The sequence below is a fragment of the Besnoitia besnoiti genome, chromosome V (genome assembly GCF_002563875.1).
Source record: "Besnoitia besnoiti strain Bb-Ger1 chromosome V, whole genome shotgun sequence".
Taxonomy (NCBI): domain Eukaryota; phylum Apicomplexa; class Conoidasida; order Eucoccidiorida; family Sarcocystidae; genus Besnoitia; species Besnoitia besnoiti.
In genome coordinates this window covers 2,832,790-2,860,780 of record NC_042360.1, presented here as the reverse complement: position 1 = coordinate 2,860,780, position 27,991 = coordinate 2,832,790, and the positions used below count along the sequence as shown (strand labels likewise).

Genomic DNA, 27,991 nt, shown 5'->3' with positions numbered 1-27,991 from the left:
CGCGACATGTTTGCCTCTATCGTGCTTCCTAGCGAGCTTCTCAGAAGACACAAACTCCTTCTAACTGAGAGGGCCGATTTGACGAGTCTCTCGCGGTCGCCGGCGCCTGTCTCGCGGGCCGAATTTGAGGGGCGTTCAGCTCGAGAGCGCGAGGTTCGCGCCTCGGCAGTTCCGCCCTTCCGAACTGCCTTGATTGTTGTACTGTGCGCACCCTCTCGCATACAATCCGACTGCTCTCGCAGTTTTTCTTCTGGAGCGTCGGATGTGTCTTCTCCGACCCTCGCATAATCAGCGGATCTTTCTTGCAGCACCAGGACAAGCAGGGAGGCGTACGCGAAGACCGCGATCAGCAAGGGCACGGAGGAAAACAAGCGCCCCAGAACAACCAGCCACGAGTCTCTCACTCTGGGGCTGCCGCTTGTCGAAAGGTTGCACCACATGGCGGCCGCCAATAACGCAGCCGGGGGCTGGCTGCTGGCGGAGGGGGGGGTTGGGGGTTGACTCGCAATCGCTTACCAAGTAGACTCACTTTCTGGCGCGTGGATTCCACGGCTTTCGGGTCCTTGTGTTTGTCGTTCTGTCTCTGTTCCCGCATCTGCCCGTGTGAGGAAGGCGGCCGCGCTTCCTCCCGAATGACACGCATTTTGGTGCACGTAGTCTTCGAGAGCGAGAAGGCGTTCCGACTCCACGGGTTCTTGCGCTTCGTGTCTCAGTTTCTTGAGCTGGGGAACAACCAGGGCTCGTTTTCTAAAATTGCGTCGCGCGGTGTTTGACAAACGGTCGTCGGCACAGCCCCTTGCCTCGACGCGCACCGACAGCGGGAGACGCAGAGGGATACGTGGCGGTCGCGGAGTTGAACCAGTTGCCGGAGTTCTAGCGGTATGCGTGTCGGGACTATCATCATCCAAGTCATCATTCGCAGCCCCGCACCGCACCTGCGATACAGATGAACATGCGAAACCATTCGAAACCACCGCCGGATTGAGCCAGCAGCACCGAGGAGGTGGTTGCCGGGAAGGTGCCGGAGTCCTACTAATGCAGGCCGCCATCTCCGCCACTCATCAGCACATGCGGGAGCAGACGGCAGTGTGACGCGGGACAGTGCCTGCTTCTGTGGAGGGTATGAAAGTATGAAAATCAGAGCATGCCCCCGCAAGTGGATGCAGAGGTGCCAACGGCCAGAAACGTTATGACGCGAAGCGCTAAGGAACTCGCCACGGCACACGTGCACACAAGCTGTCACACGTGTGACGGTCTTAATAGCCAAAGCCGGGACTGAATCGTACGAATTCAGCATGGTCGTTCCTGCGACTCTGCGGAGGTGTTACCTACAAACTTTTGATCTCCATCTGCACTTACGCGGTTGACTCTTTTCTGAGCCTCTAGAATGAACTTTTTGAGCACGCGGTATTCCTCACTCTGCTTCCCTCTAGCCGACGTAGACGTGCGCGGCGTGTCTTTGGCAAAAAGGCCGGATTTCACGTAGGGCACAGAGTGACCGTTCTTGACATCGCCGCGGTGAGTCAGGGACCCCTTTTTCGCGGTTTTTGAAAGCTCGAGCAGCGGATTCGTCTGGAACGTTGCGCTTGACAGGGCGGCACGAAGGTCGCCTCTCCATGGACACGACAGGCTTCCGGCTGGAAACCCTGCTGGGCTAGGGTTAGCCTAGAGGAAGCCGCTCAAGAGGCGTCTAGTCGAGCATGCATAATCTCTAACGCTGTTGCAAGCATGTAGGTATGTGTATATATGCATCTGCGGCGAAACTCTGGACGCATCTTGGCCGGGTTCACATGACAGTATTAGTGGCGGGTGTTCTCGATCCAAATAGGAATATTTCCATGGGTGCACATCCCATATCGCATGGCCTCTACGTGCGGGTTGGCTAAGGAGCCAAGATATCTCTTGTTGAAGACGTGGTGTGAGACCCACCTTCTCTAAGAATACGTTAGCAATCACGGAGCCTGAGCCCCTCTCGAGGGGTTCTAGAAGAACGATTTTGGAATGCAATTGCGCAGGACGACAAAGGAAAATAGACCCCTCCCTGCCTAGCCGAGACTGGAGTCGAAACCCAGGGGTGGTGGAAACAAACTCCCGAAGTCTACCCCAAAAAGCCGCGAGCTTCACGTAGGCTATGATCTTGGAGCCTAGCGCGAGTAAGCCTCATAGCGGCGTCGTATGTATGTATTTCTGACCGGTTGACTTCTGATTGATGTTACACATGTAACTACCCATTCATAGGCGGGGTGTAGTGAAGAACTGTAAGAGCGCGCCTCGTCCGGCACATGTTCTATCTTCCAGTTTGATACCCACGTCTACCGAGCGAGTTGACAGATCTACTCACATGCGTCTTGTAAGCGAGGTTCAGCACCATGATCGGGCGACCCATGGGGTTGTACGGCTCTGAAATAGCAGAATGCCACCCGCCTCGTGGCAAGCGCTTTCGTCGTTCACTCGCCCACTTGGGTTCATAGCCACGTATCAGCATCTGATCCGTCCTTCAGACAGCAACAAACTCCCACAGCGGTACCCAGATAGACTTTACTACGTCCCTCCCACACATTCTTTACAGCGGGGACAGGCTCAAACATGCGTACGCCCCAGGGTGCCGCTTGCCTGTATACATTAATATTCTATATATCTAGAAATGTGTCTCGTTTTCCTTTCAGAGCGAATCGCGCGCCCGTGCACACATATGCGGGGGGGGGGGAAGGGGGGGGCGGCGGGTTTTCCCTAACCTCGGAAGCCTCCTGAAACCTGATTCTGTAATGCGACAAGACTTCCACTTGCTCATGGTCTGGCAGGTGCTGCTAACCGTATGCCCCTTTTTCTACCCCACCGAGGAATATCGGCATTAAGTGGAACTGGACTGTCATATTACCGGCCTCCCAAGCAAATCGTCTGTGCGAGACCTCCCAAGACGCTCTAGGTTGTGGCAGTCTCCGCTTCGATGTGCCTTTGGACCAAGAACAGTTCTGAGTTAGCGGTTGAAAGCTCTCCTGAAAAGCCTACCTATGGATTACTACTGCACTGGCTCGAGCTGGTGGTTCGGCCGGCAGAATCTCCTGTATCGCTTGTTGAGCGGCGACTGACAGACTCTCGCTGTGATCAGAAGATGCGGGACCGAGGAAGCCCCTGGTATAAGGCGCCCCGCCAATTGACATCATTTCGTCAGCAGACGTTCCGACACAAACAAACAAGTCACTAGGTTCGACAGTAGCGGCCGGTAGCTGCAGTCCTTGAAGTTACCGCTCGGCGGCGGGTGGACGTAGACCTCTGAGCGCCGGGATGAGCTCGTATTTCGCACGCCATGAATACGACGATGAGGGTTTTTGAACGTCTTCCGTGGAACACTCGATGAGGCGAAGAAGCGGGGGGTTTGTCAGCGTGCTGAAAACGCATTCTCTCGGGGACAACAATATTCACGTGCTGGACGATACAGCGGCTGCTTCAGGACGCGAGGCCCCTATATCCTAAGCCTACGATAAGTGTGCGTTTCCCCAGACACGCGTGGATCAGTTTTGCACATAAACATTCCCTGGGCTAAGGCGCAGAAGGGCGCTGTTGCGTCTTGGCAAGATTCAGGTTGCCACGTGGTTTCAAAATTCCTTCTCTGAAACGCTGCTACCACACGCCAGTCCAACGAGAGACGGCCTGACCAAAATGTCGTTTGGTTATAGCAGTTGCATTGAGGCGCTCAGATGCCATCTGCGCCTTTTGCCATTTTCACCCTTAACAACGCCAGCTGCGTTTCCCGTTGCTGTGGATACGAAAGAATCGACACACCTCGATGTGAGCAGGTTACGTCCGCCGCAAGAAGTCTTGTATATTGCCTGCCACCACGAACACGGGTTGTCGCGCGCGGGTAGTGTGCCATGGACACGAAAGAATGATTTGCTCTGAATATGTGCGTGGCTGAGACATAACAGAGACAATCGGGAAGTGCGGCGCTTTGGCAAAGAAGAAATCGTTCCTGTATTCCAAAAAGCTCTGCCAACCATGCGGCATATCTGGCTGTGTCTCTTTCGCATGCTGGCGGGGCCCTCAGAGCGGCGGAGCTCCTGTGGCCCTGAACATGCAAGCTTGACGGAATCGCCATCCTAGAAATGGCTGGGGCTTGCCTCAGTTTTTCCCCTTCACCAACTATTGTGCGCAGCGTTGCTACACTATGTCTTCCTCACTTCATTCTCAGGCAGCGGGATTGGCGTGGGGGGATGGGGGACAATGGGTATCTTCGGAGGAAAATAACAGCCTATTCCGCGCGACTGAAGTAAATTCGCAGACGGGTCATGACTCTGTATGCATGGTGTCACGCAGGCGCAATCATCAGACTCCCATGTAGTAAGCCGCCTCTTTCCGAAATCGAATCGAATAATTCGGCTGTGATGAAAACGTCGTTTCTATCTGGGTGCGCAGACTGAATCCCGGGGACCCGTACAAGCGGTCGACCCCTCCGGGCAGCCGTATCTTACCGTAAGGAACCAGTGCGTCGCTTCTCGTGCATGATGCTGCATCGTAATGAACTGAAAACATCGAACTGTAACAGGGACAGCCGGGGGGATGACGCCCCTCAAGCTCACACCGTTCTCACTTCGCCCGCAAGTGCGCAATTGGCCTGCTGTGAATCAATTAAGTATTTTCAGGAGCAGAGCCGCAGTCTCGGGCGGGCGCTATAGTTTATTCTTTGACACTGTGTTGAACCAAGAATATCACGTGCTTCCAGTCTGGGCAGAACCAAAGGTTTCAAATGGTGGGCGCCATCCACGAAACTGAACTGAAGGTGTCGACGGTAGTAGTCGCAGGGGAACGTAGTTGGAACCGCTTCAATCAACCCTGTCGGAAGCGGGGGATTCGAAAATCTGACGGTGGGCTACACCTACTCACTAGCTTTCTGGATACGTGTCGGGCCTCTTTGTGAGACTGTGTGCACTTTTAGCACAGCGCCAAGTCGGATGTGTGGCCTGTATTCACGAGAGTATCCTGCTGTCCGCAGCCTCTTCCGTGAAGTTCACCTCCTCGTCGACATGGAGCGAATGGGACTGGTGGCGGTAATCACCGTGCCGTCCACGACTAATCTGCTGCTTCAGTGCGTCCTATCACCCCGCTACTTCACTCACATGAGGGCCTTCCCTCCGACTCATTCGACTTGATCTCCCCCTCGCCACCTCGCTCATGCGCTGTCTGACTAGGTGGCTGGTATATTTCTGGCGTTTTCTAAGTAAAATACTGCACTTTCAAAGGGCAATTATGCAACACCATGCTGCACCCGTGCGGAACTCGCCGCGGGGAGCCAGCATGGACAGGCGGGGGGGAGGGTCCGATTGAGACGCGCTATGGAGACGTTACACATTACACCCACTGCCAGAGCTTCCTGAAAACCTGCCAGTATCCTTGATCCCGCGCCGACTCGCGCTGCCTTTCACTGCCCGTTTCCGCTGCCTCCCATGCGTGGGCATCCTTTGGCATCGCACGGATCACCTGATAACGGCAGTGTTACTTCTTCTTTTGGCCGATACTCACATAATCCTACAGAGCCTCTTAAAAACTACTCAAAATTCATTTTCAATACTGATACTACAACTCTCCATTCGACGCACATATTCGAGAAAGTCTACGCCGCTGAGGCTATTACTGGCCACGAGCGGTTTCTCACGAGGCTGGCTGCAGTCGACGACTGTATTGACGACGTGCAGCACAGTTCCCCCAGAAGGCCTGTACGTGGGGACCGATAAACGCTGCTGCACTTCCACTAAACAAGCGCCACCGAGGGCTGCTGAACCCCCCAGGCACCATCGCCCTGATCAGGAAAATTTAGGAAAAGGAGCGAGACAGCATTTATGAGAAAAAAAACGTATACTGAATATTATACATCTTCGATTTGCGCGGTAGAAATATCTGATTCACGCATCAACCGTTCTTGGACCTTTTAGCGACTGGAGTACAACACTGACGCTTGCCTGCCAGCGATCGCCACGTTGCAGCTTGGAACGACAAACGCAAACGCATACCGTCTCAACTCCGCGCCCCGAGACACGAAGGCGCGCCAGTCCCTATAGCTTCGCACCCAGCGCACTCACTCGTCCCGCTTGTCGACCAAGGGGTATTTTTCCCGTAGCTCCTGCACTTTATCATCAAGTGTGACGTCGTAGGGGAAGCGAGGGAACTTTTCTCCGTACACATTTCGCATTTCCAACCACCGCGTGGCATCCTCAATCTCCCGGATTTCCATCTCGAGCACGTCCACGCCTTGAGCCGTCAGGAATGCGTACATACGCTGGCGAGGCGGATACTCCGGATTCACGCCCTTTACATACAGCTCCCACCACGACCAGCGGAGACCAGGGGGAGGATGAGGCGCGTCTGGGCCGTACTTGTTTTTCTCTGTTTCGCTTTCGGTGCTGAATTCTCGGGTGTATGTACACCTCGACAACGCGCGAGGCGAGGCGACGACTGAGCATGAAAAGGAAAGCGACCGGAAGGAAGGAGCTACAGCGCAGTTTGACGAGAAGGGTACCGCGTCACACAATTCTTTAGCCTCCCTCCTTTTCCTCTGCGTTTCTCGGTTTGCTGACACTGGCGCGGCGGCGCCCGAGTGGCCCCCGGTATTTCCATCCGGCGCCGCAGAATAGCAAGACGCGTGTTTCTTCAGATTACGTTGACTAAAAAAGGAATATTGGTTCGCCCTGGTCGGCGAAGAAGCGGAAGACGTAGCGGAAGACGTAGCGGAAGAGGAGGAGGAAAGACAGGTGACGAGGGGCGAACACGACGAACGCATGCAGCCCGGAGAGCGTGTAGCGCATGAGGCGAGGCAGGGCGAAACGAGGCAAGAAAGGCAACGGGGTCCTCTGCTGGACAAAAGCGCAGAAGTGCTGCTCACGGCTCGAGACCTCTGCCGACTACCCGCACGCAGGACAGCCGCGACAGGCACGGCGGAAGAAGCACCAGCCGGCGCGGACGAGGCATGCGCCTGAGACCTGAGAGCTTGTGCGAGCCCCGCACAATGCGCCCACCGCAGAGAAGTGACCTGCAGACGAGGCGAGTGAGCGGCAAAACAAAGCGGGAAGGAAACGACGTTGGTCACGCGGGTCGCCATCGTGCCTTTCCCACGACGTCAATCTAGACGCGCTCCCAGTAAGCGATGAAAAAGAAGCACGGGACAACAAAGGCCGACTTTGAGGCACTACACAGGAACAAAGGGCGAGACCCTACAGTCCAACGCTACAAGCGTGCACGGGGCCGTACTCCTTTTTCCTTATTCGTCTGGATAGCGGTTCTCATCTAAGCCTTAAGGGAAAAGCAACCCCCGCTCTCCTGTACCCGGGAAAGTGCCGCAAGAATGCCAGAGGCGTCGAACTGCGAGCAAACACCAATGATCGACAGTGCATCTGCCAATTCAGAAGGTTGTTTCTAATCCGAAACGCGGACAAATACTTTGTCTTCCCCTGCGGGAGAGAGTAGAGAGCTAGTCGCATCGAAACGCCGGGTGACGTGTCCCCGGGCATGCATCTCGTCTCTAGATGTGTAATTCCAGGGCGACAGCATGTAGCACCCTCGGTGTCTCGTTGCTCACAGAGGACCTCTCGGCAGCGGCGTCTCCGCCAGCGATTCTGAACGCACGGCCTCTTGATATCACGAATGACACGCCGCTGTAGTTCTGTCGAGAGCTGATCTTTTTTCTTGGGCGACGAAGTTCCTTCGCTCACAGAGACAGGGCGCGGCGGAGATCCGTCCCTCGGCTTTTCTTCGGTCACAACTCAACCACCGTACTTTCACTACCCGCTGTAGCGTTCTTCCAACACCCCAAAATGGCATCGGCGATACCTATCTATCTGAACTGCTCTTCTTGACTCCGCGGTTTCAGCCAGCGGTGTGAACCTTAAAATGCCTAGTCACAAAGCCTGCATGCCAACCCGTAGACCTACGCGGATCAGTTTTCGTGCGGCGGTAGGCCGGTGACTATCTGAGCCCGGTGCTGCTGTGCGAGTATTCCACGTAACCCTGCATAGTTCATGATTTTGCACGGACTTTGCACAGTTACACCCTCTTCTCTTCAGGTGCGTCCATACGCATGGCCTCTGGCGAGAGCGGAGACGAGAGAAGAGAGTAGCTGCCCGCGGGTCGTCACCGCCCGCGGTTCTTCGCTCGCAGCGGACGAGCACCGAGGCGCGCGAGCACCGGTCGCGCTAAAATCGCCGGTAGCCCGGAGCGGGCTGCCGGCGATTTTCTCTCCACTGTGGTGAAACGCTGCGCGAGAGAAGGACGACGAAACCCATCGGGAGGAGACAGGGCGGGACACAGAGAGAGAGCAGTCTACCGTGTGCTTTTTGAGAATTGCAAACGCCGCGTCGAGAAGGCGTGAGAGACCACCCGCTTAGACTCTTCTTCCCCGGTCCTCTAAAAAGGGCGCGTGGGCATACACACCGTAGAGCGCCAGTGGTGTGCAGGGGCGGTGTGCACCGAGTTGGAGGCAGAAGTTGAGTCCGTTTTTGCAGACCAGAGTGCGAGGAGTTTTTCCGCGAGTTGTGTCGAAACCCGCGAGGCATTTCCCGCCGAGTTTGGTGCGTAGTGAGACGTTTCCTGGGCGCTACGTGGAAGCCACACTTTGGTGGCAGTGTGTGCCCGCGCCCTGCAGTGCTTTTGCCCTCACACGTCGCTCTTGGCGAAAGGGTTCGAATACTGGACGACGCGCGAGAGGCAGTCAGCCACTGAAGAAGCAAACGAAAACTCGGTGAGGGGTCGTTTCCGTGAGTGTTTATTTCCCTGTGTCAGTTGGCAAAAAAGATTTGTAGAATACCAGCGGAACTCGCACACCGAGGCGTGCGCATGTGCCGAGTGCGGCACCCCTTGGCAGAGGTCACCCGTTCTCTCTTCGTGCACTGGGTGAACACAGGAGGGCATGAAAGGAAGCAACACATTGCGAGTGCACGGACAGTCTACTCATTGATTGGAAACGCGTTAACACCCTTGGCGCTTGCTTGGCTCCGGCGTGCCGAGACCGTCGAGGTCACTGACGTAGGCGCGAGCGCCGTCATTGGCGGCCCCCCATGGTCATCTTCAAACCCTGTTGCAAATTCATCCTCCCGAGCTTCCTGTATCCCGCCTTCCGCCTTCCTCGTGCCTCCTGGCCGCACGTCCGTAGCGCTCCGCTGTTCGAATTCCTGCATTTCCGCCATGCGCGCTTGTCTTCCGCGCTTTGTCTGCACTGTGTTCTACGGAGGCGCAGCTGCGTCGCATGTTGAGTTTTTTCTTGAGGGAAGACGAAGCCGCAGTTGAGACCCTAAATGCAGTGAACAAACCTGATTTGTGCCCTCGGAATCCACGCATGTGCCCGCACAGCAGAGTTCCCTCCTCTGGGGTCGCGATCTTGAGCTCAAACGACGCCTGGGGCTTGGGCGCTCTGTAGGCCTGGTACGCAGTTTGCGGAACGGAATTGCCTGGTCAACCCCCACGGTTTTCTTTCCTGGAAAAAGTCGAATTTGCCAACATTCTTCCCTCACTGTCCGTCTCTCTGTACTGACCCTTGCTCATCTCACTTGTCTTCCGAGCGCCACCCCATTCGTGTTCGATTCGTCAGCTACCCAGCATGGAGGAATCGAGTTGTGCGCCGGCAGCGCCAGGTCTCGCTGGCGAGGGCCGCCTGCAATCTCTTCTTCTCGGGAGCAAGAAGGAGGCCTTCAAGAGAGACATGCGCACGCTGGCGAGCGACGGCCTGTACTCGGGGACTGAGTCGCACGCCTCGCCGTCCGCCCGTGGCGCCTTCGACGGCGAAGGAGACAGAGCCTCTGACTGTGTCTCCTCAGGGCTCCAGGCACGAGACAGCGGCCTCTATGCGTCCACATACACCCAGATAAAAAGCGACGACGACATGCAAACCGAAGCAGACGCAAACCGCGGCGCGCAGCATTCTTCAATCGTCGCTGCCTTCGAGATTGCAAACAAGCTCGCATGTAAGCGGAGAAGGAGCTGCGGAGACACCCCGTGCGAGTCCCGCCCTGGAGTCTCTCCTCAGCCGCAAAACGGCCCCCGGCAGCCCCAACCCCCCCCCCCCCCCCCCCGCCAGTGTATGCGTCTGTGTCGCTTGATCTAGCGCTACCTCTTGTATGACGCGCCGGCAGGCCCGCTCTCACTACCCTCTGTTTTTGAGAGGTGTGTCGCGCGGTCACAAAGGTAAGGCGGGATTACTTGGCGCAGCTCTTTGTTTCGCGGGCGTTTTTTTCGTTTTCAGCGTACCTCCGCGAACTCCCACACCAGCTCCGCCACGGCGCGGCCGCGATCCAGACGCGAACTGAGTCGACGGCTGTGATCGTTGTGCGGCGCTTCGGCGGCGAGGCCCTTTTTCTCGTGGTCTATGCGATCCTCGGTAGGCGAACTTCTCTGAATCACGGGAGCGGAGACAGCCGCGCGGGGGCGGCGCAGGCCCGATTCGAAGGATGCTCATGGCCGCACATGGCAGGCGCTCCGCCAGTGGAGTCAACAAGCCGCCCACGCTTCATCAGACAAAGTCGGCGCACGCCCGGCAGCGGAAAAGTTACACATATATCCACATGCATGCTGTTACACGCTCGCACATGCATTTATATGCATGCAGTTACGTGTCCACGCATACATTTATATGCAAGCAGTTACAGGTCCTCACATACGTTTATATGCATGCAGTTACGTGTCCACACATACCTTAATATGCATGCAGTTACGTGTCCACACATACCTTAATATGCATGCAGCTACGTGTCCACACACGCACTGACATGCACTTACTCACACACATATACGCGCAAGTGGTGAAGAGATGCATCACACATCGTGAGGCGACGCTCATGTTCTTGTTTACATACATCGATTAATGCTTGTCAAGTTCCTTGTCTTTAGTTAGCTCACTGCGTCCCTAGGATCTCACACTGGTTAGCCTTGCAAACTGCGAGTTGCGCGATTCGCTGCCAGGCGCTTTCCGGCGTTCCGCGCTCTCGAAAAGGCGCTGTACCCCGCGGGATGTCACTTCCCTGCAGGCGTCGCGGCGATGATTGGCGTGACGTGCGCAGTGAACTCAAAGGGCTACTTCCGCGGGGCGCCGCGCGGCTTGCTGCACTGGCACTCGTTCTTCGCGAAGACGCTCTTCATCGGAGCGACGCTCGGCGTCCTGACGCGGTTCCTGCGATCCAGCTTCGCGTACTGGGGTGAGTCGCCTCCCCCTCCCTCGCCCAAGCGGAGACCGAGGCGGGCGATGGTCGCCACCGAGAGGGAGAAGCGAACGCGGAATGGAGGGAGCAATGGAGGAGGCGCCAGTGCAGCCTTCCGCGGACCCCTGCAACATAATTACACACTTATGCGTGAGCCAGTGTTGGGGGCGACTCTTTGCATGCCGAAAACCGCTTGTTTTGTGCGGGCGTGTGTTCCATTTTCTCTCGCAGAGCGGCGGATCGAGGCGCATCAGGCAGCAGGCTCGTCGCGGCAGGTCGTCGAGAATATGCGTCAGATTCTCTCCTTTCTGCTCGCACTGGGCTGGCTGGAGGCGTGGACGGCGGCGTTCCTGTTGGAGCTGTTTGGCGCCTTCAGCTTCCTCGCCTTCTGCCTCGTGCTGCCGCTGGCGACGCTCTTGCGGGCGGTCGGCCGCGCCGCGCTCTTCGAACACCTGCGCAGCCACGCATGCGAGTTCGTGGACTGCTGTGCCCCCCCAGAGGAGCCTCTCGACGACCACACCGACCCCTGTGGCGCGGCCGAGGAAGACGCAGAAGAGCAGCACCGCCTCCAGCACCACCTCCGCCGGCAGGCTCCCCGCGCCGCTGCGGCCTACGCGGGCGGAGAAGCGCCTCTAGGGGGGAATCTGTGGATGAAAGCCCTCTTCGCGATCCTCGGCGGCTCGATGAGCTTCTTCGGACCCAGCGAACGTGAGGCAATGGGAGCGGTCGTGTGCAGGAGCCGCCTAGCACGCGACGAGGCAACACTCCTCGCATGCGTTTTGCGACAGAAAAAGAGCTTGAACGTGCTGCGAGACACGCGCCAGGCGCAGCAATGCGGAAACGGGCAGCGCCAATCTCCCGCGCGCCAGGGACGAATCAGCAACCGAAATGCACGTTCCGGCGTCTCCCAAACTGTGGTGTATGCATGCAATACGCAGCTACACGCAGGCGTGCATTCCATTTATAACTTATATATATATTTCATGTATATATATAATATATATCTGGGTATATATTTATACCGTACACATATTATGAATGCGCAATGCTATGGTAGTTGACGCGTGCCTGGCTCCCGCGGTTGCGTCTCCGGCTCGGCACGTCGCCTTTTGCTTTCACGTGTGCTCTATCCCGCGAGGCAGCTTGCGATCCTTCTTTCCTCGCCCCGGCAAGGCAGCACATGACTGAAAGGCGTTTCCTACGTACTCAAGCGCGTTCGGATGGCGCTTTTTTCCCTTTTCTGCGATGCCCTCAATTGTCTGGGTGTCTTCAGTGCAAGGAAAAATCGAAGCGGGCGCGTACTCGGATGACACGTAAGCTTCTCCATCTCAGGCCTAGCTACCGCCATTTCTCTGCAGAGGCCATCATCCGCCTCTTCTTTGTTTGCGCAGGCCTGAGGCAGGCTGACCTCTCCCTCGCTTTTGTTCTGGCACTTACCCTTTGGCACTCTGCACCTTGTTGCGCTCTCTGCCGTCCATCCCGTATCTCTTCTCTGTCAGCGGTTTAAGAAAGAGAAGTTTCGGTGGGCGTTTGCGGCGCTGCGCGCGTCTTCAGGATTCCGGCGCTCGGCTCTTCGCTCCTCGCGTCGCCGTCGAGCCCACTCCAGCGCCGCCCCCCTCCCTCGTCACTTTTTTCCTCTCTTCGCCGGCTTGTGCGGTCCGCGTGTCAGCTCTGCTGGCACGCCGTGGACGGCTTCTTCACGTTCCAGCTGTGCGCGGTGCTCGCGCTCCTCTTTTTCCACTTTGACCTCGCGCGCTTCTTCTGCCAGAACGCGATTTTCTTCTCCGCGGCGTGCGTCGCGACCTCGCACGCCGCGCCGGCGATCGACGCCTTGCTCGAGAACTGGCGCGTGCGGCTCGGCCTCGAGCAGCGGCTCTCTGTGCCCGGGTCCAGCGCGCTGGAGGGTGCGGACCGTGACCTCGAGGCCGCGGAGACCGTGGAGACTGCGCACCGGGCCGCGCACGCCTACGAGTATCCGGCCTACTCTGCGGCAGCGGAGGACGAGCTCCTGGCGAGAGGAAAGAAAGCAGAGCAGCCCGCATCCTTCTTCACCATCCCGGGGGGCTCGCGCGATGCGGACACCGCACTCACCGCGAGGGCCGCAGTGCCCGACCCCTACACGCATGTGGTGGCGTTTGAGAAACGCGACGGTGAGCTCAGAGCAGATTGGCGAGCGGCGGAAGGGAGGGACGAAGCCGAGGACGAGGACGCCGAAGCAGGCGCGTGCAGCGACGAAATGTACTACTGTGAGAAGACTCAGGACGCAAACGCCGCCGACCTCGCCGGCAAGGACCACCCGCGGAGAGATGAAACGGGTTGTATGTACACCACATCCTCCATGCCGAATGGCGACGAGGAGGGCAACCAGTTCGCCGACCCAGAAGAAGCAGAAGACGTGGGAGGCGCACCCTCCTCGTACTCCTCCGTTGGCTACCCCAGCGACGGCGAAGCCGATGATAGGGAAGACGCCAAAAGACGGATGAGCGAGCACACGAGAGCGTTTAGGTGAGTTTGGGGCAGCTAGAGGAGACGCCTCTAGACGGCAAACATGCGTCTCACTTCGGAGGCAGGTGGGCGCATGATCTGCACTGATTTTAGAGCCAGCAGTATGCAGCTGCGGTCGCTCAAGGGGGTGGTACCTTGCCTGTCAGTGTTAGCCGCAAGCGGCGAAGGCAGTTCGCCGTGACGTTTTTGTTTTTGTCTCCGCTGCGTTGGACCGCAAGAACGGCTGAAGCGCAGAAGCTCCCTGTTGATTCACCTCGAGTGCATCCGTGCCCCTGTCCGTGTGCGTCCTTGCAGGGGCGAAATGTTATGGAATGCCAGTTAGCTTCACTTTGCCGGGCACAGCATAGAAGCCGCGCCACGTGGTGTACATACACCTCACGACAGGCACAGCGGAAGAGTAAGCGGAGAGAAATAAGAAACAGATCAGGGGACTGCGACGAGACAGTCTTCGTAAACGCAGAAGCATCGGTACCGCTATCAGTTTGTACAGGAATTGAATGATGAGACGTGCAGTTTCCGTAAAGCGTGTTTTTTTTGTATCTCGGCGCACTGCACGGTGGCCCACGCCCTCGCGGCTGTGGCTGTGCCCTTCCTCGTCTAGCCCCTCCTGCGAAATGCCTTCTTCTTCCCGCGTGTCCGGTGGACCGGGAGGACGATGGTTGAGGCCGTCGCAAAATGCGAGAATGCACTTCTGTCTCCAAAAATCCATGCGCGGCGCCAGCCGAAGAGATGGGCCTGGGCGAGCATTTGAAAGCGTGCAGGCAAAGCCGAATTTCAACGAGTTCTCTTCTGGCTCTGGAAGACTCCGAGGTTGTGGTGGTCTGAGTCGCGTTGGTATATCTTTGATTGTTTTTCGTTGCGCGTTCTCTGCGTTCTCCTCGAAACAACTCGAAAGGCGTCTCCTTTTGAGTGTACATGAAACCTCGTCTCGAGCCGGTGTGCGTACACTGCGCGCCAGTGTACAGACACCAGGACTCGGGTGTGCTATGCCCGCACGAATGCCAGAAACGCGGTTTGTTGCGTTTCCGCGCTAGCCTAGCTTGCAGTGCACGGCGATACACACTTCTAGCCACGCTTTTCACTCTCCCAGTCGGGCGCACTGCTGATAGACATGCCGGGAGCCTTCGAGGGCAGAAACGACGCCCACGCTCTCTTCTAGGAAAGGCAACCGCCAGCCAGTGAGTCAGGAGCTGCTCCGAGCGAGACTAAAACCCTAGAGGGGAAGCAGCTCCGGGGGACCGCCTGGTCCCTCGGGGACGTCTAAAAAGTGCCAGCATCTTCGCATACAAAAGCATACAAAAGGTGCGGCCTCCTCTCCTTGAACATTCGTTGTTGAAGCGCCGATCTGTACAGCTCGTGCACTGGCCGCTCGCTTTCACGCTCTCGAACAGCGAAGGGGCATCTGGACGTCACCCGAAGGCTCGAATTTCACCTTCCTCGTGCACATAGGGTGTTAGGAGAGCTGCATGAAGCAAATGCGCTGACGCTTGACGGAAACCGAAGCCACACACAGACGCGTTGTGGCATGGAGAAGGAGACGGCGAGGGGCCTATACACTGCGCCCCGTGGACGCCCGCATCTATTTCAGAAATCTGGGAGATAATTACGCTCGCAGCGCTAAAAGACGTCTGCGGCTCAGCCGACGACCTCGCCATCGACGGCCCCATGTAGAATCTGCACAAGCCCCGCTGAATCTCCGCCGCCTTATACGCGCGCCGCGTGTAGATGCTCCTCCGTTTCATCCTTCACGCAGATGATACCTGCTGTGGTTTCTAACTGCGCTCAACTGCTATCGAACACAGAGGCGGCCTACGCCTGAGTTGGTGTACTCACATCGCGTAGAGTCAGCACTGTAGAAGCGAAAAAGCAGTGTTGTCTTCAGCAGTCCAGCACAGAAACCACCCTTATTACACCTGCACATGTGCGACTCTTACAAACTATACAGTCACTGCTGCTCTCCTGACTCAGGATTTTTCCTCTCCAGCGAGCCTCTGCGACACATGGGCTGTATATACATACTTATATATGCATGTGCGTGAAGCTTTATCTTCAACTAATCCGGAGGTGCATGTAGTGTTTGCTGCGGCTCGGCAGTTGTGGATCCCCGGCGCTCCCGCGGTTCTGTCTTCATATTAGTTCGGCCCCGCGGAAAAGATGCGAAGTTCCAAACACACAGCTTTTCTGTGATTTCTTCCAGGCAGTTCGCAGCCAAGAATTCCCCGCTGCGTCGAGGGAGGGACAAGCAGCACGGAAAAAGAAAAAATGTCTTGTTTTTTCCCTGTGGTGTCTCGGGTGCGGCCTGTCTCGATGTGTCGACTTTTCCCGCGTGCATGTCTAGCGGCGTGCTGAGAGGAACAGGAAAAGTCAGACTGGAGGGCGGGTTGTTAGAGCTAACGTGAGCAAACGTAAAACGTCCTCACCACCGTTTCGAGTCTTTTCCTTCGCTTTAGTACGTTTCTCCTCCGGACGCGAAACGAGAGGCACACAGGAGCCAGACGAGGACCTTGTGGCTAAATTTCTCCGCTCGGGTAGACCGGTCGCGGGAATCGCGGAGAGAAGCGAAGAGGAGAGCTGCAGGAGACAGGGAGTTGCGCAGGAAAGTCTTTCTTCTTCTCGCTTCCCTCTCCTCTAGAGCGCGATCCTCTGCTTATCGCCCCCTGTCTCTTTCGCTCGAGCGTCTTCCCCTCGTTTTTTCTCGTCTTGAGCCGGCTGCAACAGCAACGAAAGGGCGCGGTTTCCCGTCGTTGTGCAGGCCTCTCTCGCCCTGTGTGTAGACAGCCTGGCGCTCTTTCGGCTGCCCGTGGCTGCTTTTTCTCTGTGCTTTCTCTTCCGCGTTTCCGCCGCGCCTGCGCGAGTCGCGCCGCTGGGGACCGCTCCCGCGCGCGCTCGCGTTGTTTCGGTTTCTCCGCATGCCGCTATTGTTTTCAAGGCAGAAGTGCCGCAGATGTCCGTCTAGAAGGACAAAGAGCTCCTCTCGTCGTCTAGGCAAAGCTCTGTCGCTTCATGTCGTCCGTCATGAACGACCTCGACGCAGCTGCACCCCTGTAATCTCCGCGCTGCAATTGCCCGCCCTCGACAACTCCGACGTAGCCACGGATATTTCCAATATTTTTATAGTAATCGTACAACTCTAATACTTCTGTATGTGTAAACTTATGTGTGTATATGCACGGACACGCATCCGTAGAAGCATATTTCGCGCGAAGCGCCTTCCAGTCGTCTCCTCCGCCTCTCTTCTCTCTGGTGAGGCCGAATTCGCTTCTCGCTCGCGCTGTCAGGAGAGCACTCACCACCTCACAGCGCGTTTCACCTGCTTCGCCTCTCATCGTCTGCTGCAGCTTTGCGCGGTCTCCGGACTGGACTCCCCTCCCTCCCGAGCGTAGGAGCCGCGACGTGCTGCTCACCGCGTTTACTCTTCTGCCCTTTGCTTTGCTTCTCCTCGCTCCGTCGGCTCGGTTTCTCGCTCTTTTCTCGTCATCTTTGTCGGCGCTGGTAATGGACCCACACGGCCGCGCCTCAGGGGGCACCGGCGTGGCTGGCGTCTCCGCGGCCCGCGACCCTCCAGTTTGCGCCTCTGGCGCCGACTCCCGTTCTCTCCCTCCCGGCGGCGCGGCGTCGTCTTCCGCGCGTCTGTCTGCCGCAGATGCGGCGCCGGCCTCCGCGTCGTCTGCCTTCTCAGCGGGGTTCTCCTCTGCGTCGCGACGCCCTGGTCCCTCGCCCGGCTCTGCGCCGCCGGCGGGCGTGCCGCTGCCGGCGTCTTCTGCGAGCGCGTTTTCTTCCCGGACATTCGGCGTCGACGAGGGCCGCACCTCTGGTTCCGTTTTCAACTTGCTGCCGCCCTCTGCCTGCCGCGCCATCTCCTTCTTCCTCGTCGCCGGTTTCTCGCTCGCGTCCGTAGCTTCCCTCGCGGTCTACTCGCACGTCGCCGTCCTGCAACTTGTTCTCTTCGGCGTCTCCCTCGCCTACTTCCTCGCCTTCCTCTCCCTCGCGTGGCAGGTAGAGCAGAGGCCTTTCTCTTGCTGATTTCTACGCGCATTCAATTAGACGCGTAGAGATGTGCAGTGCTGTTTTCCACTACTTAGGGATCTGCCGCTGCAAAACGCACTCTGCGCTTTCGCGTCATTGCCGTCCGTCTCTCCCCTTCAAATTTCTGCCTTCTTTTCTTTCGCGGGTGTGTTCAGGTGGATGGTCTGATTGGGCCGCGCGTGGGGCTGCTGCCCCTCGATGAGCATCTGCCGGTCCTAGAGCAGCGCGCCAGCGTCCCCGCCTCCCCCCACATCAAATTCCTCATGAAGACCGTCTACCAAATCGCCACACTCGCCTGCGGGCGCAAAAACAACGTCCTGGTGTGCGCGGCGCGAGTCACGGCACTCCGCATTCATGCATACAACCCTACGCACCCACAGGCATACATACGCACATACGGACATACACACAGATACACAGGCATACAGATATATACAGGGAGAGATGCCTGAACACATACACACGTATTTTCATGCATGCACGTCCACGCGGGTCGTGACGTGTTTTTTGGCGCGCCGACGCGGTAGCAGGCGCATGCCAGCGTGCTGTTTGAGGTGTGCCAGGGATATATGTATTTATATGCACATATATATACATGCAGTTATGTACATTGGTCTGCCCCCCTAGAGATGCGTAGTTTACAGCACAGTCAAGAGGGCACGGGCCGGCACCGTCCGGCGTGAGGAGATGGCAGAGCGAAGCCACTTCTTCGTTTCCCTCTGTAGCCCCGTCGCATGCGACACTGTGAGTGCCTCGCACTCCACTCGCGTTGTCTTTCGGTTGAGCGACTGCGCAGCGCCCTGCATGGATGCGCGTCTTTTCGAGTGTCTTTTCTCTTCAGCCGAGTCAGCTGGCGTACGGCGGGGCGGCGATTTCGCTCTTCAACGCGGCGCTCAGCCTTGGAGCCCCGGGCCTGCCGCGGGCGCTGTGGCAGACTGCGTGCTTCGCCGTCCTCTACGTCGAGTACCTCGCGTTCCGGTACATGGCGCGAGAGTTCCTTTCGTTTCAATGGTCAGTTTTTAAAAAGAACAAAAAAACGGCGGCTTCTCACCCTCCGCAGCACGCCCCTGCATGCGGGTGGATGCGCCTGGTGGCTCAATGGCCCTCTCTCTCTCGACCCTGCTGTCTCAGTCTGTCTATTCTTCGTTTCTACCTCTCTATCTCTGAGCATATTTACACGCATGCGGCTGGTGTGATACGTATATATATATATATATATATATACATATATACGTGTACCTATATATATAAAGATGCGAATGTGTTTCGCTGCTGTCCGCCTGCGTCTGACGCGTGGTCGAGAAGAATCTTTTTCATTGTCACCGGCAGGCCACGCTCAGGCCCATACCACATCAACTACAACATACACACGCATATTTATATAAACATTAATAAATATGTTTATATGAATGGGCGCAGAGCCTAATGTGGACACAGGGTATCTCGACGTGGAGGATTTTTTTTTCCAGGGACGTTCTGCTGTTGGAGACGGGCTTTATCGCCGTGTTTGCCGCATTGTGCGGAACCGCTGCGACGCCGTTTGCCGCCGGTGTGGCGGTGATGTGCCTGCGCCTGCTGGCCGTGAAGCTGCTCTTCTGCTCTGGCATCTGCAAATTCGGTGAGCAATCCCTGATCGTAACCTCCACGAAGAACGCAACTGGATCGCGAGGCGCGCGTGCGGCGTGCCTAGGAACAGCCGCGGCGCACGCAGGCGGCATCGCAGCGTGGAGAGCTCGAGGAGGCCTTGCGTTGATGAAGAAGGCGAGCGCAGGGCCGCAGACGACAAAATGTTCCTGAATCTGTGTCGGCGATACCTCGTCTCTTATCGGGGGGCGCTCTCAGTCTAATTTCATTTCCTATCTTGTGCGGCGCGGAGCCAGGAGACTCCTCTGCCGAAGGGGAGAGGAGTGGAATAGAGACACGACACGAAAGCTGCAGACAAGAGGGCCTTCCGCCAGCACGCTTGGACGAGACTCATGGATATTTGGTGTGTCCTCAAAACCACGCTAGCGCAATAGAACTTTGTTTTCTAACTACATGTTAAAGCGATGGCGACAGCGAGGCTCAGGATTGCAGGCTGCAGAGGACGAGAAACCGGCGTGCGAGACAGTCCGCAGTTGGGCCCGTGTGTTTCGCTTGCATGGCGCGTCAGGTGAATCGCCTGGTGCGGGTGGCGCCGCAGCCGATCCGGGTTCGTTATTGTTGCGTTTTTGCTTCTCTCCAGCGTCCGGCGACCCCAAATGGAGCTCGTTCACGGCCATGAACTACCATTACTGGACTCAGCCGCTGCCTAACTTCGTCTCATGTACGTTGGTTCGCGGTCGCAGAACCCCTAGAAGCTCTTAGCGTGTGCAGAGGCAGCTGAAAACTCGGCAGAGGTGGCTGAGGGTCCAGGGGTACAGCTTTCAAATCGTAGCTCGTCAGCGCCAGAGACACAGGGGAGGGGGGTCCGCCGGCCTGTCGGGCGGTGCGCGAGCAGGGCCTCGGATTCCGCGCGCTTTCTTTTCTCTGTAGGGTTCGCCTACTGGGGATCGCACAAGCGCGCGCAGACCGTCCTTGCAGTTGCGTTTGAGGTGGGTCTGTCGAGCGAGAGTCCACGCAGAAATGCAGGAATATGCGCAGATAGCGACCGTGAAAGAGCTCTTTGACAGAACAGAGGAGGGAAGCTGTGCAGAGAGGAAGGGCGGCACCTAGCCGAGAGAATGTCGGGCGAAGGAAAAGGAAGAAACCGCACGCAAACAGAGGGGAACCTCTGCAACAAGAAATGGAGTAGACGCGAACAGGAAGCGTCGAGGAAGCGCGAGCCAATGCCGCAGCGTGCCGACGAGACAGAGCTGAAGAAACTGGAAGCTTTAGGCTTTAGGCACACTTGGGTGGCCGCATGTCGAATTTTCTTCGTTTTTTTCAGGTTCTCGGCCCTCTCCTCATTCTGTTTGGCCGCTGGGGTCGCATCGTGGCCTTGATCTGCTTCATCTGTAAGGATACTTCCTTGAAAAATAACTGTAGCCATCTTTCAAGGGATTGAAAACTGTGTTTCCTCGAAATGATGTTTTTCAGCAGCATCTGCCAGCCTTCGCCGCTCTTATGGGTTGTAGGGGATTGCATGCGAAAACCCAGCGTTTCAGAGGCACGTTTTCTCGGTGGGCACGCCTTTCAGCTCCCTTTTTTTAGCTGCTTTCTTGTCTGTACCTTCCTCTCCAGTCTTCCCTGCTGCGATAGGTCAAAACAGTTCGAGGCGTCTGCAGAGGGGCGCATGCGTCTCTGCATGCCTACTTGCGTCTTCATGGGTCCCAATGCTGGTGCTAAGAACTATATTCTATATATTTGGGCTATCATATTTACTGCCCGGTTTTCCATGAAATCTATTTGGAAGGAGAGGCTTGATAGTACTAGCGCGAGCACATAATATACAGTCCCAGCAGTAGCGGTTAAACTATAGAAGAGTCGGGTATTATCCATGCATACCAGGCGTAAAAAGCGTTCATCCAGTTACTAAACAGGTGCCAGGCCAACAAGAATCCGATCCGTGAATTCCGTATAGACTAACATCAAGAAGGCGACTACCAAATGAATGAGAATCTCTCGATTCTCGCTGCGGCTTCGCGAGGTGTACATGCTGGGCGGATGCCGTCTTCCTTCGTGTGATAGCTGCAGCCTCTCTCTGCTTGGTGTCGTTTGTTCAGTGACCATGGTCGCGATCTTCCTTACAGGGAACTACGGCTTTTTCAATTTCCTCTCCTGCGTCGTGTGCCTCTCCCTGCTCGACGACTCGCTGCTCATCTTCAACTTCACGGCCGTGCCCGAGGTCCCGGTAAGCTCCAGCGGAAGAAACAAGCTGTCTTCTCCTCAGTTTCGAAAGCCGTCCCAAAGACGCGAGAAAAGTGGTTCTGGTCCGATTCACCTGACAAGGTGAATGGGCATAAACAAAGAAAAGTCGCCACCGCCGGAGTCGCGCTCCATCGAGCGTGAAAGAGACGCAACCAAGGGAAGAATCGCTGACGCCCGTGGGGGCGGGCCTGTGCCTCTTGGGGTCGACGCGGAATCTTTTGTGGAAGGCGGCGATATATCAGTGAACTACTGCTGGGCTCACTGAAAGCATGACGCAACGCAACGTAAACATATAAACGTATATATACACACATATACGTGTGAACGGGTTGTATGTGTATGCACAAAAACGCCTGCACACGTGAAGGTATGTGCGAGTAGATGAGCAGGGATTCACTCAAGCTGAATCAGGGACGCTGCAGGGACGTAGGGACGTCAGCCGCGCTGGCGGGCTGTACGTAGATCAGCGAAGGTCTCTATGTAGAAGGCTGGGTAATATATGTGTGTGTGTGTGTGTGGGTAAATCTATATATATAAATATGCATTCGCGAGCATCTATGCAAGTCGGTTTGCGGGTTTATTGACTTATTAAAGGCAGTAAGCTGTCTGTGTATTTTGATTTCAGTCGGTGCTTCAGCGCGCGACAGGATCTCTGGCGGCGATGTTCCTGGGCTGCGTTGCTCTGAGTTTCTACGCGGTAAGCCGTTTCTTCGTTCATCTTTTGAACACCATCCGTTTTCTTTACGGCGATCATCCTGTGCGAGTCGATCGCCTGCATTGGCTGTTCACGTTTCTTGGCTTCTCTTTTCTGCGGTTGCGTTCTGGAAGACGCTACGATTTTTTTCGCCTGTTCCCTGCATTTCTCGTACGCACGGCATGTAAACCAAATATCGATCTACCAATATCTATCTATGTCGTTGTAGATCTATCCAGGTATATATATATATATATGATACGCGCGTATGTGTATATGCAGTTGCAAATGTGTAAATACACTCAAGGAGACGTTTGTGCTTGCCGGTTGGTACCGCTCGTCAGCTGAGTGCAAGAAAGACAACATGTCTCTTTGCATCTATGCTGCACACGCACGCATGTGTGAGAATGTAGCAACGCTCACGTAGGCAAACGGGTGGAGTCCTTGCAGTCTTTCATCCTGTTTCTATTTTCAGCTGTTCAGCCTGACTACCGTCGCGCTTTTTCTCAAGTGAGCTCTGCGGGAGAAGACGTGTAGGGTTGACTGCATGCTGAAGAAAAGCATGAAGGAGAGCGTAGCAAGAGACGCCGGCAGACTACGGCTCTTCGTGAATAACGAGAAAGACACAGCAGAGGAAAACAGGGCTTGTAGCATGAGTCACGGGTGCAGCATTCCACTCTCTTTGTTTGACTTGTTTTTTTTCCTCCACGGCAACTCGTTATGTTTTTTCCTTTCTAACCTGCTCCGTGGCTCCTTGGTCGTCGGCTGCCTTGTGCTCTGCGTGTCTTTCTAATCGCAAGTTCTTCGCACCAAATCACTTTTCGCGGGCTTCTTGTTTGCCTCGCTCGCAGGCTGTGGCAGCGGCCCCTGTTGGATCCGCCGGCACTGTGCGCCCGAATTTACGGCGAACTCGCCCCGCTGCACGCCTGCAACGTATACGGTGAGGACGTGGAGAAGTATTTTGCTTCCTCTTCTTGCCAGACGCTGCGAACTACACGCCCATAGATGTTGCTGGAGAAAGACACCCCCCCCCCCCCCCCCAGGCGAACGCTCCAGGCTTTGGTGCCTAGAAACGAGGATACAGCGTGACTCGCCTTTGTCTGCCGTTCGGGCGTTCGTCGCGCGCGAGGAATGCAGAGACGACTCTCTCTACCGACGTAAAGCCACGAGTTGCCGCGGATCGGATGCGTGGCCCAAATGCATGTGTGCATCCATGCACTAGTCTGCCGATGCACCGCGTGTCGCAGGATGGTTTGAGCTGACGCCCGCTTTCTCTGTCTGCCTGTCTCTGTGTGTGCAGGTTTGTTCGCGTCCGTGACGACTTCTCGGTACGAAGTGATCATTGAGGAACTCCACCTCGTGGAGGACACGACAGCCAGCCCGCCGACGACGCGAGAGACCTGGGTTGAGTTGGATTTCCTCTACAAACCAGGTGCGTTTCCTTTTTGAGAGGCGCTAGGCCCAGACCCCCGTGGGCTCGCGCCCTCTGTGGTGTTCGCCGCCGCGAGTAGCGCAGGAGCGTCTCGTCGAACTCGATAAAGTTTTTTTGAGCGCATGCATGCACGTCTTGGCTTTGTGGGGGCTGCTGCGCACTCCGCAGGCGACGTGGACAGGCGCCCACAGTGGCTGTGGTTCGGGCACATGCCGCGGCTCGACTGGCGCCTCTGGTTCCTACCGCTGCGCCTCTCGCGCCTCATCAGCCTCGCGATGCGCGACGGCGCGGCGCCGGCGGCCGTCACTGCAGCGCTCCAGCAGGGAGCCGCGGGGCTCTATCCGCCATGGTGGTCTGTTCTGCTCGCGCGCATCTGCCGCAGACAACCCGAAGTCTTGGCGCTCCTTGGGCCGCAACGAAACGTAAGAACGCACAGCACGCGACACTCTTATGCTTCTTAATTTTTTGCATTTTTACGTTTTTTTTCTTATTTCTGACTGGATCTGGCTTCCGAGGGAGGTCCGGGTATGTTTAGCCGCTCGAGTCGTGGAGCGGGGTGTGTGCAGCAGGGAGGAGGAAGCCACGGATCGATTTCGGCGCATGGGAGAGGTGGATAACAAACAGGATCCAGTGAGCCATCCAGTCGCAGCATCGCTGGCTTTGCCGCACGTCGCTGCCTCGCATCGCGCCTCTGGAAGAAATGCAGAATACCGGGAGGGGGCTGGCTGCGAACATGGCTCGGATTTTTCGGTGTCTGTGCAGATTGATCTGGCGCGGGCGCCCCGTCCCCGCGGCCTGCGAGTCAGCTTGTTTGACTACCGCTTCCGGCCTCCGCCGAATCAGCCTCTCTACGCCGCGTTTTTTCCCGAAGGTAGGTTCTAATTTCAAGCTTCCAAGTGCCGGGGGCGTCGCGGACGCGTTGCCTCGTTGCGTCTCTCCATGTGGCTGTCCCTGCGTATCCATATATATACATATTTGTATTTACATGCATATCCTTCGATATGCACAGCGTGCATTGATCTTGCGTTCTACCGTCGTCCGTTGAACCCGATGGCAGCACGCGAAGTTGCTGGGCGCATCCGTGACGTTTGCTCCATACTTCGGGCGTTCCACTAATTCTCCCCTCCGGCGCATATTCTAGGTAGACGATCTCACAGCACAACCACTTTTATGTGTATATGCATATATATATTTATATGTATATGCTCTTATGTGTTTAAATTGCAGAGGCGTGTAGACACATACTTTTCGGTATTAGTGCGCTTTGTATTGTGTTCGTGCAGGCCTGCGTCCGCTGAGTCAGCAGGAAATTCATGAGATGGAGGTAAGTTGATGTCATCACGGCCCGGCAGTCTTGGGCCTGTATCTACAGACGAGGTGAGAGAAGGCTTTCGCAAGAACAGCCTGCGTATCTCTGTGATATACATATATATATATATATGCCGTATATGCTGCCCAGCTGTTGCGATTTCTGTCGTTCTTTTCCGGGACTGGTATGAATATATATATATGTATATGTATATATATGCACGTGTACGTATTGGAGCGGGACCTGTCTTAGTCTCGAGATTTTTCTTTCGTGCGTTTCGCGACTTTGGTGGCGTTTTGCGACGCAAATCGCCTCGTCGTCTGTTTTTTGCGCAGGAGGAGCTGCAGAACTGGGAAGTCGGCAGCTGGTGGATGCGGCGCCGGCATCGAACCATCGACCTCCTTTCCATTCGCTCTTCGTCGAAATCGGCCGAGGAGTCCCACAGTGCCAGTGCAAGCGAAGCGTTGGATGACGAGCCCGCCGAGATGCATTCCTAAATACACGCGTCGCAAGAAAATATACGCGAAAAAAAAGGGGTCGCACACGTAGTCGCGCCTGGGCGCGGCAAGTTAGCCGAAGCCTCCTCTCGCAGGAACCCGAAGCGCGAAAACGAGGAAAAAAAGCTCTTTGCGTGCGGATACTCCATCGAGTGCTTAGCGCGCACGCGACCAATCCATAGGCCAACACACACGCAGACAGTGCGCTGCGTCGGTGTGTCGTAAAAGAAAACGAAAACGAGTTCCTCAACTGGAGAGAGAAAAAGGGGCTGATTCTCCCGGCAAGGAACCGGCAAACCGCCCGGTTTTCTTCTTTCTCCTGCCTGCACGGAAAAAAGAGATCAGCCCCGAGGAACGCAGACCGAAGGGAGACGCTGCGAGGAAGCGTGGAAAAAAAAAACCGTTTCTCAGGAGAGCCAGGGGACGCAGAGGAAACGAGAGCTGTCCGCGGAACCAAGCGTCGGGTTCTCGCGGAGGGCCGCCGGAGAGACGCCGGGGCTCCACCGGGCACGATGGCGTGTCAGAACTCAGGCGGAACGTTCGACAAGGAACCCGGCACATCGTATTTTTCCTGGTCAGGGGAGGTTGTTTTGCGAAAAAGGGAATCGGGTGAGGCTGTTGGTGGTATAGGTGCGTGAAATTGTCCGCGAATGATGTGTATAGGGTCGCCACGCAGAGTCAAGTCGTGTCTCCGTGATCCTCCCCTTTTCTACGAAGGGGGTGTCACCACGGTGTGCGCAGGAGCCTAGAAGCAACTGAGTATGCAGGGAGCCTGTGCCGCATGTATTTGCGGTTACGAACAGCGGTGCTTCCCATTACTAAAAAGATTTTTTGGTACCCGAACGTTTCGTCCAGAAAGCGCTGATGGTATACCACTCCAGTGTGCCGCAGGTGTTTAGCTCGCAAACATCCCCGTGCCACCCGAAAAACCCACATAGCGAAGCCGGGGTTTCCCTTCAAAACAGAAATCTCACTCACGTGATCCGAACGTCTTTGCTGAATTTTCATCCGTACTTCCGGCTTCAATCTTTCCCCTCCACGATGTATTCCCGGGGTCTGGCTAGCATGCGCATGACTACACTGTGAACAGACGGGAGCCAGCAAGCTGAAAATTTGATTAGGCATTCCGGATCCGACAGAGTTCGAAAGACTACCTCTACTGAAAGCAACATCCCAGAAGCTCCATCCCCTGATTCCGTTTCTGTCAAGGTCTTCAGGATACCGCATGGGTTCCTAGAATACTGAAGATGACTGCGGTTATGAGATACAGACAACCAAGTTTTCTATGATTGCAGTACACCACCACCCCACTGGACTGCTTAAGTTTTGCAACGTCAACATGCGCACCGTTACCCGGGTTTTGGTAAAACTCGAACCGTGGCAAGCCTACTTATGTTCAGGTGCCAATCCGTGCAGCCTGCAGAGTCGTCAAGTGCCCCGTACCATGACAGGCGAGAAGGGATTTAGTGTCGCGCGTCAGCGGTTGTGCTTGAGCAGGGCGTTGCTGCTTCGTTTGCAAGAACATGCTGTGGTTATTCACCCTCCATATTGTGGTAATCTGTCGGGCGGGCGGCCACGGTGTAGACGAAATATTCATCCAAGAGCTCACGCAGCACTGCACCACGCAGTGACGTTGGTGGACTCTCACACCGATGGTGAGCGGGCAAACGTTCGCATTCTTCGGCAAGGTGTTATTCGAAGGTTGGCGGCATTAGGGTGGAACGAGGAAGTACCACAGGAAGCCCCTCTCGTGCTCAGCTGGCATTCGGCTTCAGCAGTCAAACATTATTAATTAGCCAAGCCAGGTGCCAGAAATGCCCCTCGTTGCTCAATGAAGGAAGTATTCTTACTTCGGAATTACGCTCAAAAGTTTTTGGTGCTCGAGTAGTCCACCGACAGCCAACCTCACGACAGGTCGACCACTGAGAAACAATGACGCTCTTCAGAGCTTTCGTATACTTTTGTCTGGTGCTATGGATCAAGAGTCGTTTGCTTTTCGGATGTTCCGTCTGTGTGTTGTCAATGCTACAATAACACGACTGAAACGATGTCTCTAAATGCAGAACTTCCACAAGGGAGAGCCGGTACGGACGACTGTCACCGTTAGTGGACCTAGAATGCTTGATATGGAGACCCCCTCTAGTTTGTGTCTGACTGCATCGCGTACCACTAGCAGATCACTGGCGCCACCGCTTTTGCGTATGGGCGTGAAGAGGTGATGCTAGGAATCCGTCGGTGTGGTGTATTACTGGGGGTAGTGGACATGCAGTTTTATACAGTTGTCGCAGATACTGCATATCTGTTGAAACTCAGTTTGCGGTACAAGGCTTCGCACAGTGGAGCCACAGAAAATCGAACTCGGCTTCAGCTAACTGACTCTTGCTGATAGTGTGTTGCGTAGTCGGGCGCGTCGTACACTTTGCGGGCAGGCTTCCACGGAGAATGAGTATGGCAGGGAAGGTTGATTAGCTATGGGACAGCTCAACCGCTGGATCTGTAAATGGAGGGTAAAGCACTAAACGATAC

The 27,991-nt window shown here is 56.0% G+C and overlaps 4 protein-coding genes across 4 annotated transcripts; 2 read left to right on the top strand and 2 right to left on the bottom strand.

Moving 5' to 3' along the window:
* Positions 1–6,070: 6,070 nt before the first annotated feature.
* Positions 6,071–7,090, bottom strand: BESB_062340 (uncharacterized protein; the record flags this gene model as incomplete). Its single annotated transcript, XM_029364648.1, has 1 exon — positions 6,071–7,090. One exon carries the CDS (start codon positions 7,088–7,090, stop codon positions 6,071–6,073), a length of 1,020 nt encoding a protein of 339 aa, XP_029219356.1.
* A 1,840-nt stretch (positions 7,091–8,930) lies between these two features.
* BESB_062330 (uncharacterized protein) lies at positions 8,931–9,170 on the bottom strand (the record flags this gene model as incomplete). The annotated part of the gene is made up of 1 exon (XM_029364647.1): positions 8,931–9,170. The coding sequence occupies one exon, from the start codon at positions 9,168–9,170 to the stop codon at positions 8,931–8,933; it is 240 nt and encodes a 79-aa protein (XP_029219355.1).
* A 410-nt stretch (positions 9,171–9,580) lies between these two features.
* BESB_062320 (uncharacterized protein) lies at positions 9,581–13,683 on the top strand (the record flags this gene model as incomplete). Its single annotated transcript, XM_029364646.1, has 6 exons — positions 9,581–9,944; positions 10,223–10,357; positions 11,004–11,171; positions 11,406–11,882; positions 12,448–12,487; positions 12,729–13,683. 6 exons carry the CDS (start codon positions 9,581–9,583, stop codon positions 13,681–13,683), a joined length of 2,139 nt encoding a protein of 712 aa, XP_029219354.1.
* Positions 13,684–17,174: 3,491 nt separating this feature from the next.
* BESB_062310 (uncharacterized protein) lies at positions 17,175–25,465 on the top strand (the record flags this gene model as incomplete). The annotated part of the gene is made up of 16 exons (XM_029364645.1): positions 17,175–17,675; positions 17,861–18,025; positions 18,547–18,716; positions 19,175–19,323; positions 19,930–20,010; positions 20,220–20,278; positions 20,614–20,680; positions 21,389–21,516; positions 22,159–22,230; positions 22,703–22,737; positions 23,079–23,167; positions 23,528–23,659; positions 23,828–24,081; positions 24,422–24,530; positions 24,943–24,983; positions 25,304–25,465. 16 exons carry the CDS (start codon positions 17,175–17,177, stop codon positions 25,463–25,465), a joined length of 2,214 nt encoding a protein of 737 aa, XP_029219353.1.
* Between the last annotated feature and the right edge of the window lie 2,526 nt (positions 25,466–27,991).